General features: G+C 46.4%; 1 protein-coding gene across 1 annotated transcript in view; it reads left to right on the forward strand.

Moving 5' to 3' along the window:
* SDC1 (syndecan 1) overlaps positions 1–12,047 on the forward strand; it is a 29,908-nt gene extending 17,861 nt beyond the window's left edge. Inside the window, exons 2-5 of the mRNA XM_075923437.1 lie at positions 6,567–6,648; positions 7,772–8,280; positions 8,798–8,921; positions 9,750–12,047. Of these exons, the coding sequence (XP_075779552.1) occupies positions 6,567–6,648; positions 7,772–8,280; positions 8,798–8,921; positions 9,750–9,916 (882 nt within the window). The 3' untranslated portion in view covers positions 9,917–12,047. The remainder of the gene's footprint in view (positions 1–6,566; positions 6,649–7,771; positions 8,281–8,797; positions 8,922–9,749) is intronic.
* The last annotated feature ends 367 nt before the right edge of the window (positions 12,048–12,414 follow it).

Consider the following 12,414-nt stretch of genomic DNA (forward strand, 5'->3'; position numbering starts at 1 on the left):
TATCCATATTCTCATTCCGGATGGTGAATGCACCAGGTTCTCTCCATTCTGACACAGTGTAGTGCCTTTAAACCTCACTGTCAGCAGTGGGGATATTTAAAAGCTTTTACATTTTTATTTAGGATCTGCATGTGCCCTGAACTGTCCTGCTCACCACAGGCCGATTCTCTCCTGGCAAGCCCTGCTGCCCCCACAAGCTGGTTTTTTCCCCCCCCTGCCCGGGCGATCTCCCCTTGCCAGCCTCACTGCCCCCCTCCCCCGCCAGGCCCTGCTGCCCCCAAGAGCTGGTTCTCCCCCCCCGCCCGGGCGATCTCCCCTCGCCAGCCTCACTGCCCCTCCTCCCCCACCAGCCCTGCTTCCGCCAGCCAGCCCCACGGTCTCCCCCAGCCACCCTCACTGCCCCTGCGAGCCGGTTCCCACCCCTGAGATCTCCTCTGGCAAGCCCCATTGCTCCAACCCCTCCCCCCCCCAGCCAGCCCTGCCCCTGCTAGCCAGTTGCGCCCCCCCCCCCCCCCCGCAGTCTCCCCTGGCCAGCCCTGCTTCTGCTGGCCGGTTCCCCTCCCTATCTCCCCCGGGCACCTCCACTGCCCTGACCCTGCTTCCCTGCGGCCCATATCCAACCTCTCCTCCCCCCCTCCACAGCCAGCAATAAGAGCTCACTTGGTAACCCTCGCTATGCCTCTGCCGGGAGCCTGAAACATACGGCTACATCCGCCCTGCTGAGGGCTTGTGGAACCCAGCGCTGCACGGACAATCTGGGAGCCCGAAACACCCTGGCAGCCACGCTGAGGCCTGGTATTTTTACTGGGCCGCAGCCCATAGTTTGGAAACACTGGTGTAGAGCAACATGCCCCTGAAATAACGACTGACTTGCGCCTGCCAATCTAACAACCTGTAACTATTGCTGCTTGCTACCTCATGTGCCACTTAATGTACCTTGGGACTGAAACACTTGGCAGCTTACTCACTGGTACTGGTACTTTTTCTACTGGACATTAATGCTGATCAGGCCAGAGTTGTGTATAAAACCTCAAGTGAGATTCTGACAATGCTGACAACCAGCTAGGAAGAATATTGCTATAGTAATGAGTAGAAGGGAATGGCACCTAACATTAGTTTTGGAAGCCATAGCTCATCAAGTCATACAGAACTGAATGTGGAAAACATAATCCTTTCCATTTGCATTGCCTCTTAATTACTAGATGAGCCAAATTCTGCTCTCATCTCACCATGCAGCATGAAAATTGCTGGGGCTTCACTAATATTAAACAGAATTAAATCCAATGTTAGTGTGTTCACAGACAGGCCAGTCTACCAGTAGTCTTGGGTCCTCTTTCTTGTCTTTGCAAGACACAGACTGCAAACCCATGCCGTGGAGCGCAGTTTTATTTTTTATTTTAAATAGCCAAACCCACCCACATTGTTCGTGGTCACAAACCTACAGCATTAGATGTTACTTCAGTGTAAATGAGAGAAAGGGAATAGTTTGTATTGCAAGGCCTCTACCAAAAGTGGAGATTTGAAGGAAAGAAAGTTACGGGATTGTATCTGTTCTGTGCTGAGATTCTTGTGATTTGCATCTGCTTGCTTTGAACAAGAAGTTACCCATCAGATTTTTTTCTTGCATTATTTTTGTACCAGTATTAACTTGAGGGGCCTTGTGCTCCAGGGCTGGCTGACAACAGGTAAAATTGACGTGACAGGGAGTGCATTTCAGAGGCAACCCACATGGAACTATGAGCACAGACCCTCTAGACCAGGGGCCGGCAACCAATGGCTCACTAGGGAGCCAAATAGGGCTCCAGAAGAGCCCTAACTCAGCCCCATCCTAGCTCCCCCACAGCAGGGAGCCAGCACCAATGCTACATGGCCCCTGCAATATTGAAATGCCAGCATCTGCTTCCAGGGGAAGGGGAAGAAAAACCGCTCCTTGTGTGCTGTTTTCCCTTCCCCCAGCCTGTGGGAAATCAGCAACCAAAATGGCACTGCCATTTTCTTTCCCCCAGATACACTTCCTGCAGGCTTCACCCACACGAGCCTCCTGTTTGCTTCTCCTTGTGTAAAACGTGGGATGGGGTGAGATCACCAGCTGTCTACAGAACTCCAGCCACTACTTAACTTTATTAAAAGTCTGTGTTCTGGCTGCTGTGAAGGACACTCTAGCAGCAAGGGTCTTTTGGCGAAGTGCTGTTAACAGACATCTATTTTATCTAGACAAGATGTACTCTGTTAATCTTCCATATGGGGGCGGGTGAGGCAATACCTTAACCCTTAAAGGCACTCGGTTTGGGTATGCTCACAAACCAATGCAAGAAGCTGGTGTTTTGTATTCAAAAGTAAAATCTTTTCAATGATGCTGAATCATCACCTCTCAAAGACCATAGTTGATGCAATTATTTTATTATAAACTCTGACTGGGCTACAGCTGTGCATGTATTCAAGATGAAGGGCAAAAAAAATCACTTCAAGATATTTCACAAGTGGCTCAGTTATAAGATTTTGGTCATGTGCTTGATCAAGACTGTATTGGGTGTCTTGGAGCACAGCAGTGCCAATGAGTTTTGACAGTAACTAGATAAATGTTGGCTAGGACTCTTATATTGGGGAAGGGACTGAGCACGTGATGTTTGTCTGCCTTTACTGGCCCCAGCTGTAACGATCAAGGACTTCTACTATGACTGCTGCAAAGCCGTATCCTTCACTGCTTCAGTACACAGGTGGCCCTGCTAGTCAAGCTACAGTAGACTTCTGATAATCCGGCACCTCTGGGACCCAGGTGGTGCCAGATTATCGGGTATGCCGGACTATCAGGAGGTACTCCGGCAGGGGGCTGTGAGGGGTCTGCTTCCAGTGGGGGCAGGAGCTCGGCAGGGAACAGCGCAGTGAGGGCCGAATCCTCCGCCGTTTTGCAGGGAGGCAAAGCCTGCAAGTGGCAGGGGCAGAGAGGGGGTGAAAGGCAAGCAGCTGCTTCAAAAAGTTGTCAGTCAATTACGCCCGCCCCCCCCCCCCCCCCATCCGCCCCTGCCAGAGGCAGTAGAGGAAAGATAAATTGCTAGCCTGTCACCTGCGGATCCAGCTGGCGGTAGTGTAACTGACTAACAACTTCTTGAAGCAGCTGCCGGAGCACTTCCCGGTTCCAGTTGGTGCCAGACTATCGGGAGTGCCGGACCACTGGATGCCGGACAATTGGAGTTTTTCTGTAATAACTTGTGCTGCCTGTATTTGAAGGCTGAAAAATAACTCCACCTCCAGCCTTCACATACAACAGCATAACTCCTCTTCCATTCTGCTCCTTTGATTAGTCAGTGGGATTAGAGGCTTCCTGTTGGTATAATCTAACTGCAATTAAAAGGTCATGGAGAAACCTTGACCATGAGGTGTGAGCACTAGCTGAATAACATAATCCCTTTTTTGTTTTTTAAAAACATGAGCTAGTTAATGTGTACAGAAAGATTCTCTGGATCAATGTCCAGATTGAGTGTCTAGTTAGACTTTGTGTCCAAAAGGCAGGCAAAACCTCAGGTATGTCAGTACAGAAACCTGACTGTTTTATGCTGTCTTGTGTTCCAAGGATGGCCACTGTCTAACCAGACCTACTGAGAAACTGTGGTCATTCTTCTGGGGGGGAAGGGAAAGGGGACTGTGTCATAACTGGGATATCCTAATACATAACTCTCCTGCTTGTCTAAAACAAACTGACTGGTTTTGGTGGTAGGCTTTTTCTCCAGACCAAAATCCACTAGTCAGGCATCTGTGTTGCAGGCAACTGCAGTAAGTGTATCTGCCTGCATATGACCACTGAGTCCCTATCTGGGCCAAAACTCTCATCTAAATTTAACAGTCTAAGCTAGTTGTTGTCCAAGGCAGATTGGTATTCTTAGAACACTGGAGGGAGGGGGAAACGAACTAATTCAAGGCAATTTAAATCACTTGACATCAAGTGAATCAGAGGGGTAGCCATGTTAGTCTGGATCTGCAAAAACAACAAGGAGTCCTGTAGCACCTTATAGACTAACTGATCTATTGGAGCATAAGCTTTCATGGGCAAAGATGTATCTGACGAAGTGGGTTTTTGCCCACAAAAGCTTATGCTCCAAGACATCTGTTAGCCTATAAGGTGCTACAGAATTCCTTGTCGCTTTTGTAAATCGCTTGAGTTATTTTGATTGAGGCTTTCCAGTTGTTTTAAACAACTTCCATTTATACTTCACTTTTTTCCTAAATAAAGGCACATTATTACCTTTCCCTAAAGTGCATTAAAGCATGTTGACTTACAGCTAATAGAGCATTTCACTAGATTTAGCACAACTTGTTACCTAGGAAGCCAAATTAAAACTATTGTGTATTCTTCTACACTTGATCTGTTACAAAATGAGTAGTTGGTCACTTGAATTGAACATAATAGCATAAATTGTTTTGTTTTAAAAAGATATCTTAAATATGGTGAGTACATAAGAGCTCATCAAAACATGTTTTGCAAATACAACTGTAACATGCCTTAACATATTAAATTTAGGTTTCTTTTGAATAAATTGGATTTGTAGACTTTTGCAAAACTTGTATACACCCTGAAAAGCATGCTGGGGAATTGTGGATAAGAGGGAATTTCAAAGAATACGCAGGTGAAAAACCTGTTATCCAGATCTGTGCAGTCATTTAAACAAATCTGTCTTGCTTAGCAAATCTGTCTTAAATCTTAAAGTATGGGCTGGATTGTTCCTCAACCTATTCCATTTCAAGCATTCAGCTACATTTGCAGGGTTACTATTGTACAGCAATCCACCTAGATAGAGTAGTGGAGTGATAAATCTGGCTCTGATTGTCCAAGAGGAATGGAATTCAGGATGCTTATAATATTTTGACTTGGTTCATGTGAAGAAGCCTGTCATGTAAGAACCTGTAACTGAATGTAACCCAGAACTACCATGTGTTAGCGAATATACCTCGCACCCGAATATACCCCGCGGTTTTTGCAGTTTGAATTAAAAAAAAGTGTATACACCACACACAAGTAACCCGCAGGGTATACAAAACTTTTTTTTCCAAACTGTGCAGGGAGGAGGGGGCTTCAGATCTGGGGAGGAAGGGGTGGAATTAGTCACCCTCCAGGCGGGGTGAGCGCTTCCCCACCTGGTTCCTGTGCAGCCGCACAACCTCCAGACTGGGGAATGAGAGCGCTCCCCCACCCCTTCCTGTGGCTGTGCAGCTGCCAGCCTCCGGGCGGGGGAGCGCTCATCTCCCAGTTCTTGCGCAGCTGCAGGAAGGGCCGGGGGGGGGGGGGGGGGGGGAAGAGTACAGGCAGTCCCCGAGTTACGCGGATCCGACTAATGTCGGATCCGCAGTTACAAACGGGGATTTTCTTGCCCCGGAGGACTGGAGTGGCGGGACACCTGGTCCCGCCGCCTGCCTCCTCCGGGGCGAGAAAAGCTGCTCCCTGTCTCCCTGGTCGGCTGAGGGCGCCAGTAGCGCCAGCAGACCAGGGAGACGGGGAGCAAAGCGGTGGAGGACCCGGGCCGGACCCGCGGTGCTGATCTGGAAGCGCCGCGGGTCTGGCCTGGGTCTTCCGCTACTTTGCTCAGCGTCTCCCTGGTCTGCTGGGGGGGGGGGGGGGGAACACAGCTAGTGCCCCTCCCAGCAGACCAGGGAGATGTGGAGCAAAGCCCGGGGCCTGTGGTAGAGCAGGTGGGGCACTGCCAGTTGGTCCTGCAGCACTGCTCCTTGGCGCTACTGGACCAACCCGGCAGCACCCCAGCTGCTCTGCCCCAGGAGTCCTGATTCAGCCGCTGCTGATCAGTTTCAGCAGCAGCTGAATCAGGATGCCTGGGGCAGAGCAGCTGGGGTGCTGCTGGGTTGGTCCAGTAGCGCCAAGGAGCGGCCATGCTACTGGACCAACCCAGCAGCACCTGAGCTGCTCTGCCCCAGGCGTCCCCAAGTCAGCTGCTGCTGAAACTGACCAGCGGCTGACTACAGGAATCCCGAGGCAGAGTTGCTCTGCCCTGGGCTTCCTGGAATCAGCTGCTGATCAATTTCAGCAGCAGCTGACTTGGGGACGTCTGGGGTTCTTAAGTTGAATCTGTATGTAGGTCAGAACTGGTGTCCAGATTCAGCCGCTGCTGAAACTGATCAGTTTCAGCAGCGGCTGAATCTGGATGCCAGTTCCGACTTACATACAGATTCAACTTAAGAACAAACCTACAGTCCCTATCTTGTACGTAACCCGGGGACTGCCTGTACTCATGCGTAGGAACTGGGAGATGAGTGCTCCCCCAGCTGGAGGCTGGTGGCTGTGCAGTGGGGGAAGGGGTGGGAGAGCACTCACCACCAGGTGTGTGTGTTTAAAAAAAAAAAAAAAAAATCTTGTATACCCCGCATCCAAGTCTACCCTGCAGGAGTGCGGGGTTTGTTAAAAATGAATATAACCCACGGGTTATATTTGCTAAAATACGGTAAATTCAAATGCTGACTTCTTTTTGTTGCTAATGGCATTGCACTTTTTTGTGTGGAGTATCTTTTTTTATTAATCACTTGTGTGCTATTCTGTTGACTGTGATCTTTTCTCTTTAAAGCAAACTACAGATCTAAACCTTCCTCCTGAAGACCAGGACTCATCTGGCGATGATGATGATACTTTCTCTGGCTCCGGTGCTGGTGAGTGAGCTTGTATTTCTGCTCAATTGTCATAAATTCTTTAAGGTTGGGCTGTGGTGTGTATAGCTTAGCAAAGACATACCCTGCTTTATGGAAACAGCAGCAGGACAACTCACAAGATGCATTTTGAGTTTCCCTTCAGGAACAGCTTGGTCATTTTAGGCTGATCTCAGCTTTCTGCTTGTGCTCAAGGAGAATTGGAAATAGGCTTCCAGAATATCTGTTCCTGGTGGGAATAAATGGGATCCCAAAGGTGTTCACAAAGACATGGCCTTGTAATATTAATGGCGATGTCCAACTCTTTCAGGCTACTAACATTTCACATTAGTAGCCTGAAAGTCTGACGTTGCCATTGGATATCCTCATTGGTAGAGTTGAGAGTAGTGATGTGAAAGTGTAGCTGTACATGGTTAACCAATGAGCCCATTTGTTAACGTTCATGGCTATGCACAAGCCAGCTCCCTGCACTTACCAGGAGCGAAGAGCTGGCTCCCCATGTACATGGGGTCCTGGAGAGCTGCTTCTCCTGCTCTTCTTCTCTCCTTCTCTTCTTCTCTCCCCCCTCCTCCCCCTGCCCCCCGCTGCTGCTTCTGATAGAGGCAGCAGCACAGGGGGCTCTTGAGTACCCTAGGTCCTGGGGATCCAGCTGGCCCCCCTCAGACACATATGTTGCCACTGAAATTTTTCAGTGGTTACATAATTCAACTCCATTTTAACTTCCCTAGTTGAGCATAGAAGAGGTAGAAAGGAGTGATGTAGAGTCTCCTGACTAGAAGTATTGGGAACAGTTGAGTGACAAAACACAACTAGTTAAGTGATGACCCTGCCCTCCCCCTCCCCGCCCCCCATGTACACTGCTGCTTCTGAAAGACAGTGGCATAGGAGGGTGGCAGGGGTTCTGTGGAGTCAGTGACCGGGGTGGAGCAGAGACCCACAGGCACTGGCTCCTGCCCCTTCCCCCATATCAGTCAACAGGATTAACCGATAAGCCCAGCCTTATTGGTTAATTATGTTGTCTGTATGTTGATGTCCCTAGTTAGCTCATCACACCATATTGAGCGATTTGTACTTGTCTGATACTGGATCATCTGGGCGTCAGTTAATGCTTAACATTCTGGTGTAGGTCCCTTGACAGATCATTCTGTGGCTGCCTGGAATGTTTCTTTGGAACGTGCAGATTCATCAAGGTCAGCAATCTATACTGAAGCAACTGTTCACCAGCCTGCAACTCCTAGCACAGAAAACCCAGCTGAAAAGGAAATGGTATCCTCACCCCCAGCTAGTGATGTGGTTCCTGATGAGGCCATCCTTTCCAAGGAGGAGGAAACTTATGTACTGGGCTCAGCTGATGAGAAACCTACAATCCAGCAGCCAGTTGCCACGTCAAGAAGCCCCACTACTCACAGGCCTGCTCTCAGAGTAACCACTTCACAAGCCTCAGGCATAGTCCACATAACTGAACCTGGTATCCACGGCTCTGGCCCGTCTGATGTCTCCAAAGAAACACTTACCCCTGACTTTGCCACTCTTAGTGAAGATGATGTTGATTCTCCCACTACAATTCCACCCAGGCATATAGACCCTATACATGACAAGGAAATTCTGTCTCCTGAAGAAAGCTCTGGAGATGGGGTAAGAATTAACACCTTGCTTTCAAATGTTGATCTGAAGCTATACAATAGTGATAAACTGTAGTAACCAGGGCCTAGCCTACGCTATACCCACCCCTTCCCCCACTCCCCATAGATCTAACCTACACAACTTCAGCTAAGCAACTAGTGTCGCTGAAGTCACATACTTACCATGATGTCTTCTGTGCAGTAAGGTCAGCAGGGGCTTCTGTTCTTGTCCCAGTGGAGTTCAGGGGGAGGGCACACAGAGGTAGATGTAAGCAGACATGATAAATCTACCATGGATTGATTGATGCAGTGTCGATCCCTCATGTAGTGAAGACAAGCCCTTAGTTCCACTCTAGATTCCAACATAGTTTTTATTGTGCATCATAAGCTGCTAATTGCTGGGTGTGTGGGAAATTATTTTGCCATCAGTCGTAAAGTGATCATGCTATACTAGTTCGATTAATGTAAAGCTTCCAGTAACTCCATCAATGAGCCGAAATGTGACTGACTTGCCCTGTATCTTTCCACAGGGTGACTTTATTTTTACTGAAGATCCAACAATACTCCAAGAATCTGAACTGGTTGACTCTTCAAGAGATGCTGAAGCTGCTGGAACTTCTCAAGGGTTAATGGACAAGAAAGAAGTTCTAGGAGGTATTTCAAAATGCATTAAATACCATAAGGCCCGAGCAGTAGTTGTAATTGGTGGCTGTCTCCTGTACTATAGGTTCCACCCAAACTATGGCACCTAGGCTTTCTATTTTAAAATCTCTCTAGTCATCAGACTCAAGATATGGTAGGAAACATGCAAACCCTAAATCAAGGCAGTGTTGCACAATATATAGATGCCAGATCCTCAAGCTTCTGTCAGTGTCTAAATTTAATGCATCACTTATGGGCATGTTAAAAACTGAACATGGGAATGAAGTAAAACCATACTCAGTATGCCATAGAGGCAGTCTTTTGTAATGTAAGAGAAGTTGCTGTAGAACTGCTCTAGCCTCAGTACTGCAGAATTCAGATCCAGGTTACTGTTAAGTACATTTTCACTAGAACATTTTCAGGAAAAGTTTCTATTCTCCCCCTCTCCCCCCAGTCAAATATGAAGTAAAAACCTCTTGCAGTAATAAAGCATTGCCTGTTGGCAGGAGACTTGGCTTTAGCACAGTGGTGCTCCAGGTAATGGAGGGAACATGGATGACTGCATCTTCAAACTTCCATTTTGGGGAAGGAATCAAAAGCCTCTGTAGGGTAGCCTTTTAGAGGACAGCTACATGCTCTCTTTCCACTGAAAGCGAAAAAGACTTGAGTACCTAATTCCCATTGGGGACTTGGAAGACTCTCTAGATCCTATAATACATGCGCTTCATTATGAAATGCCTTAAAGTACTGGTCTCTGCTTCTACTAGCAAACCCTGGAATAAACAGCAGTCAATATCGGTCTTCTGCATGGTATCTAATATGATTTTTGCCTCTCCACAGGTGTCATTGCTGGAGGATTGATAGGCCTGCTATTTGCAGTGTTCCTAGTTGGGTTTATGCTGTACAGAATGAAGAAAAAAGATGAAGGCAGCTATTCGTTGGATGAACCAAAACAATCGAATGGAGGATACCAAAAACCACAGAAACAAGAAGAATTCTATGCATAAACACTGGTCTTCAGAACACTTCCCATCTTTCTTGAACTCTTCTGACCCTGCACATAACCTGCTCAATGGGTTTTTCTGCATTAAACTCAAGCCATTTGCTCATCAGAGAACCCCTGCCTCCTTGCCACTGGAAACTGAGCTACCAATTAAATCTGGATTCCTGGAACCTAGCCAGCTTTCTTGCACAAACATTTTTTTTTTTAAAGTGGAACGTGGGACTTCAAGCCACTGAACTTGCTTTGGCTTATCTAAAGACTCCTGGGAGGGAGGGAGAGCTGGCCTGTATGTATATAATTGACTTTTAGGCAAACAGCAGGAATTAACAGCTAACAAGGCTTGAATTAGCTCTATTAAAGATCCTTGTTACACACAGCTGAGGCTGAGAGAGTTTATAGTGTGTGAGGTGGTCTCTACTGCATTTGACTAAGTCCAACAGCTAGTACCTTATGGTTCTTGAGTTTTCTAGTTGTCCTGATCATAGCACTTAATAGTGGCCATAAGATGTTGACTGGAAAGAGGAGTGAAGGGGGCAAGAGAAACATTTGATCAGTGGATTTGGGATTTTAAGAGTGCAAGGAACAAGCTCCTTGACTGCTGAATGCATGTACTGCTAATGATGATTTACAATTTAAATTATCTGAGCATCCTATGCCCACTCTTCTCCTTCTGAGACTAAACCAAGAAATGACTTTTGGGACCAAACCATATCTAAACATCCTTGTTACGTGCAAAATCTTAAGTCTAGCTTACTGGCTCATATATGTTGCACAAGTCTTTGAGACACCCTACTGGGTTCCAGAGCACAGTTCTAGGCATCTGGTGCCATATTCTTGCTATCTACCTCTGCATTGTCAGTTTGGTGGTGATTTTAAACTAGGTCTGCCAGGAGTGTCGTCATACCTTGTGTGCTGTACATGACACGTAAAGTATGAAAGACAGAGCAACCCAAGTATCTCTGGCTTCTTGTACTGCCAAAGACCAGGGAACTGAGCACCTTAACTAAACTGATCCTTTTTTTGCAATATAGAATGACTGGTATTTATAGGCTCACACTAATATCTACAATATAAATACTTGGCTTGTCGATAACTTCTGATAATGTCATAACACTAATGCCTTTGGTTGGAATGCAGAGGTGGGTGTCAGCAATGGATAATAGTCTTTTGTACAGTGTCACCCAGCTAGCCTTCAGAGCCACGTCATTTGGTTGCTTGCTGATTAGAATCAACCTAAGAACGGGAACACTTGTCAAGAGTCTTGTTTGGATGAAAGTACAGTTTTGTAAATGGGTTTTTTCAAATGCAATAGTCTTGAGTATAATATACTAAGAATAGATGCATTCAGTTGAAGTTGTACTGGTTTATTCACTTCAGTGTCACCTTTTGCACCATAAACTTTAAGAACTTTGCTGGATGGCAATCTTAAGTTAATATAGATCTTGCCTCTGCTTCACAACTAGATGGATTTTGTTAGCCTGTTGCAAATCAATAACTTTTTCTGCTCATAGTGAAGGTACAGGGAAGGGAGAATGTTTACGTTGTAAATATTTATATTGCTGAACCATAGGAAGTGCTCTGAGAACACTTGCTGACAGAGACATGTGTATGGCATGTTAACAAAGTGTAGAATGTCATTCCTGAATTGCCAACTGAGGAAATTGGTGCCTTGTCAATTTTTCTCTCAAAACCAAGAAACTACTTCATTCCAAACTCTATGGACAGATTGCTTTGTTATAAGTTAATGTTATTAAAGACAAAACCATGTCCTTTACTGTCTTTATTTTTACACTGAATTTTTATAAATTAATGCAGCAACCAGATACTGTTAATTACAGCTGTAATCTTTTGTTTTGTATAAGAATGTAGAAAAGCCTATTAACGGCATTTCTAGGAGAAGACTTCCCATAAATGACAGGAAACTCTTTAAAGAACGAGGCAATTTCAGCTGTACTGCCAACCTTTTTACAGGCCAAGAATCACTCTCTGTATATTTTGGTAATCTGAATGGCTAACTGGAGTTATTGACGTACAGAACGTTTTGTATTTAAGTGGTGCAAATATAATTTTAATGGAAGATACTTCAGTTGGTTATCTGTACACCTGCAATAAATGGCGTTTTGGCAAATAGCTAATGATCAGTCTGCCTGCCTGACTCTCTCCTGCATTTAATGTTATTTTTGAGAGGGGAGGGGGAGGCAGAACTCCAGAGCTATGTCTACACTGGCGCGTTCGTGCAAAAACTCTTTTGCGGAAGAGTTCTTTTGCAAAAACTCTTCCAGAAGAGAGCGTCTACACTGGCATGTGCTTTTGCGTAAGAGCATCCATGCCAGTGTAGACGCTCTCTTGCACAAGAAAGCTCTGATGGCCATTTTAACCATAGGGCTTTCTTGCACAAGAAATTCATGTTGCCTGTCTACACTGGCCTCTTCTGGAAGAGCTCTTGCGCCAAAGGGCTTCTTCCTGTGTGGGAGCATCAGTTCTTGTGCACGAAGCCCTGAT

This window comes from Pelodiscus sinensis, chromosome 3 (genome assembly GCF_049634645.1).
Source record: "Pelodiscus sinensis isolate JC-2024 chromosome 3, ASM4963464v1, whole genome shotgun sequence".
Lineage (NCBI taxonomy): Eukaryota > Metazoa > Chordata > Testudines > Trionychidae > Pelodiscus > Pelodiscus sinensis.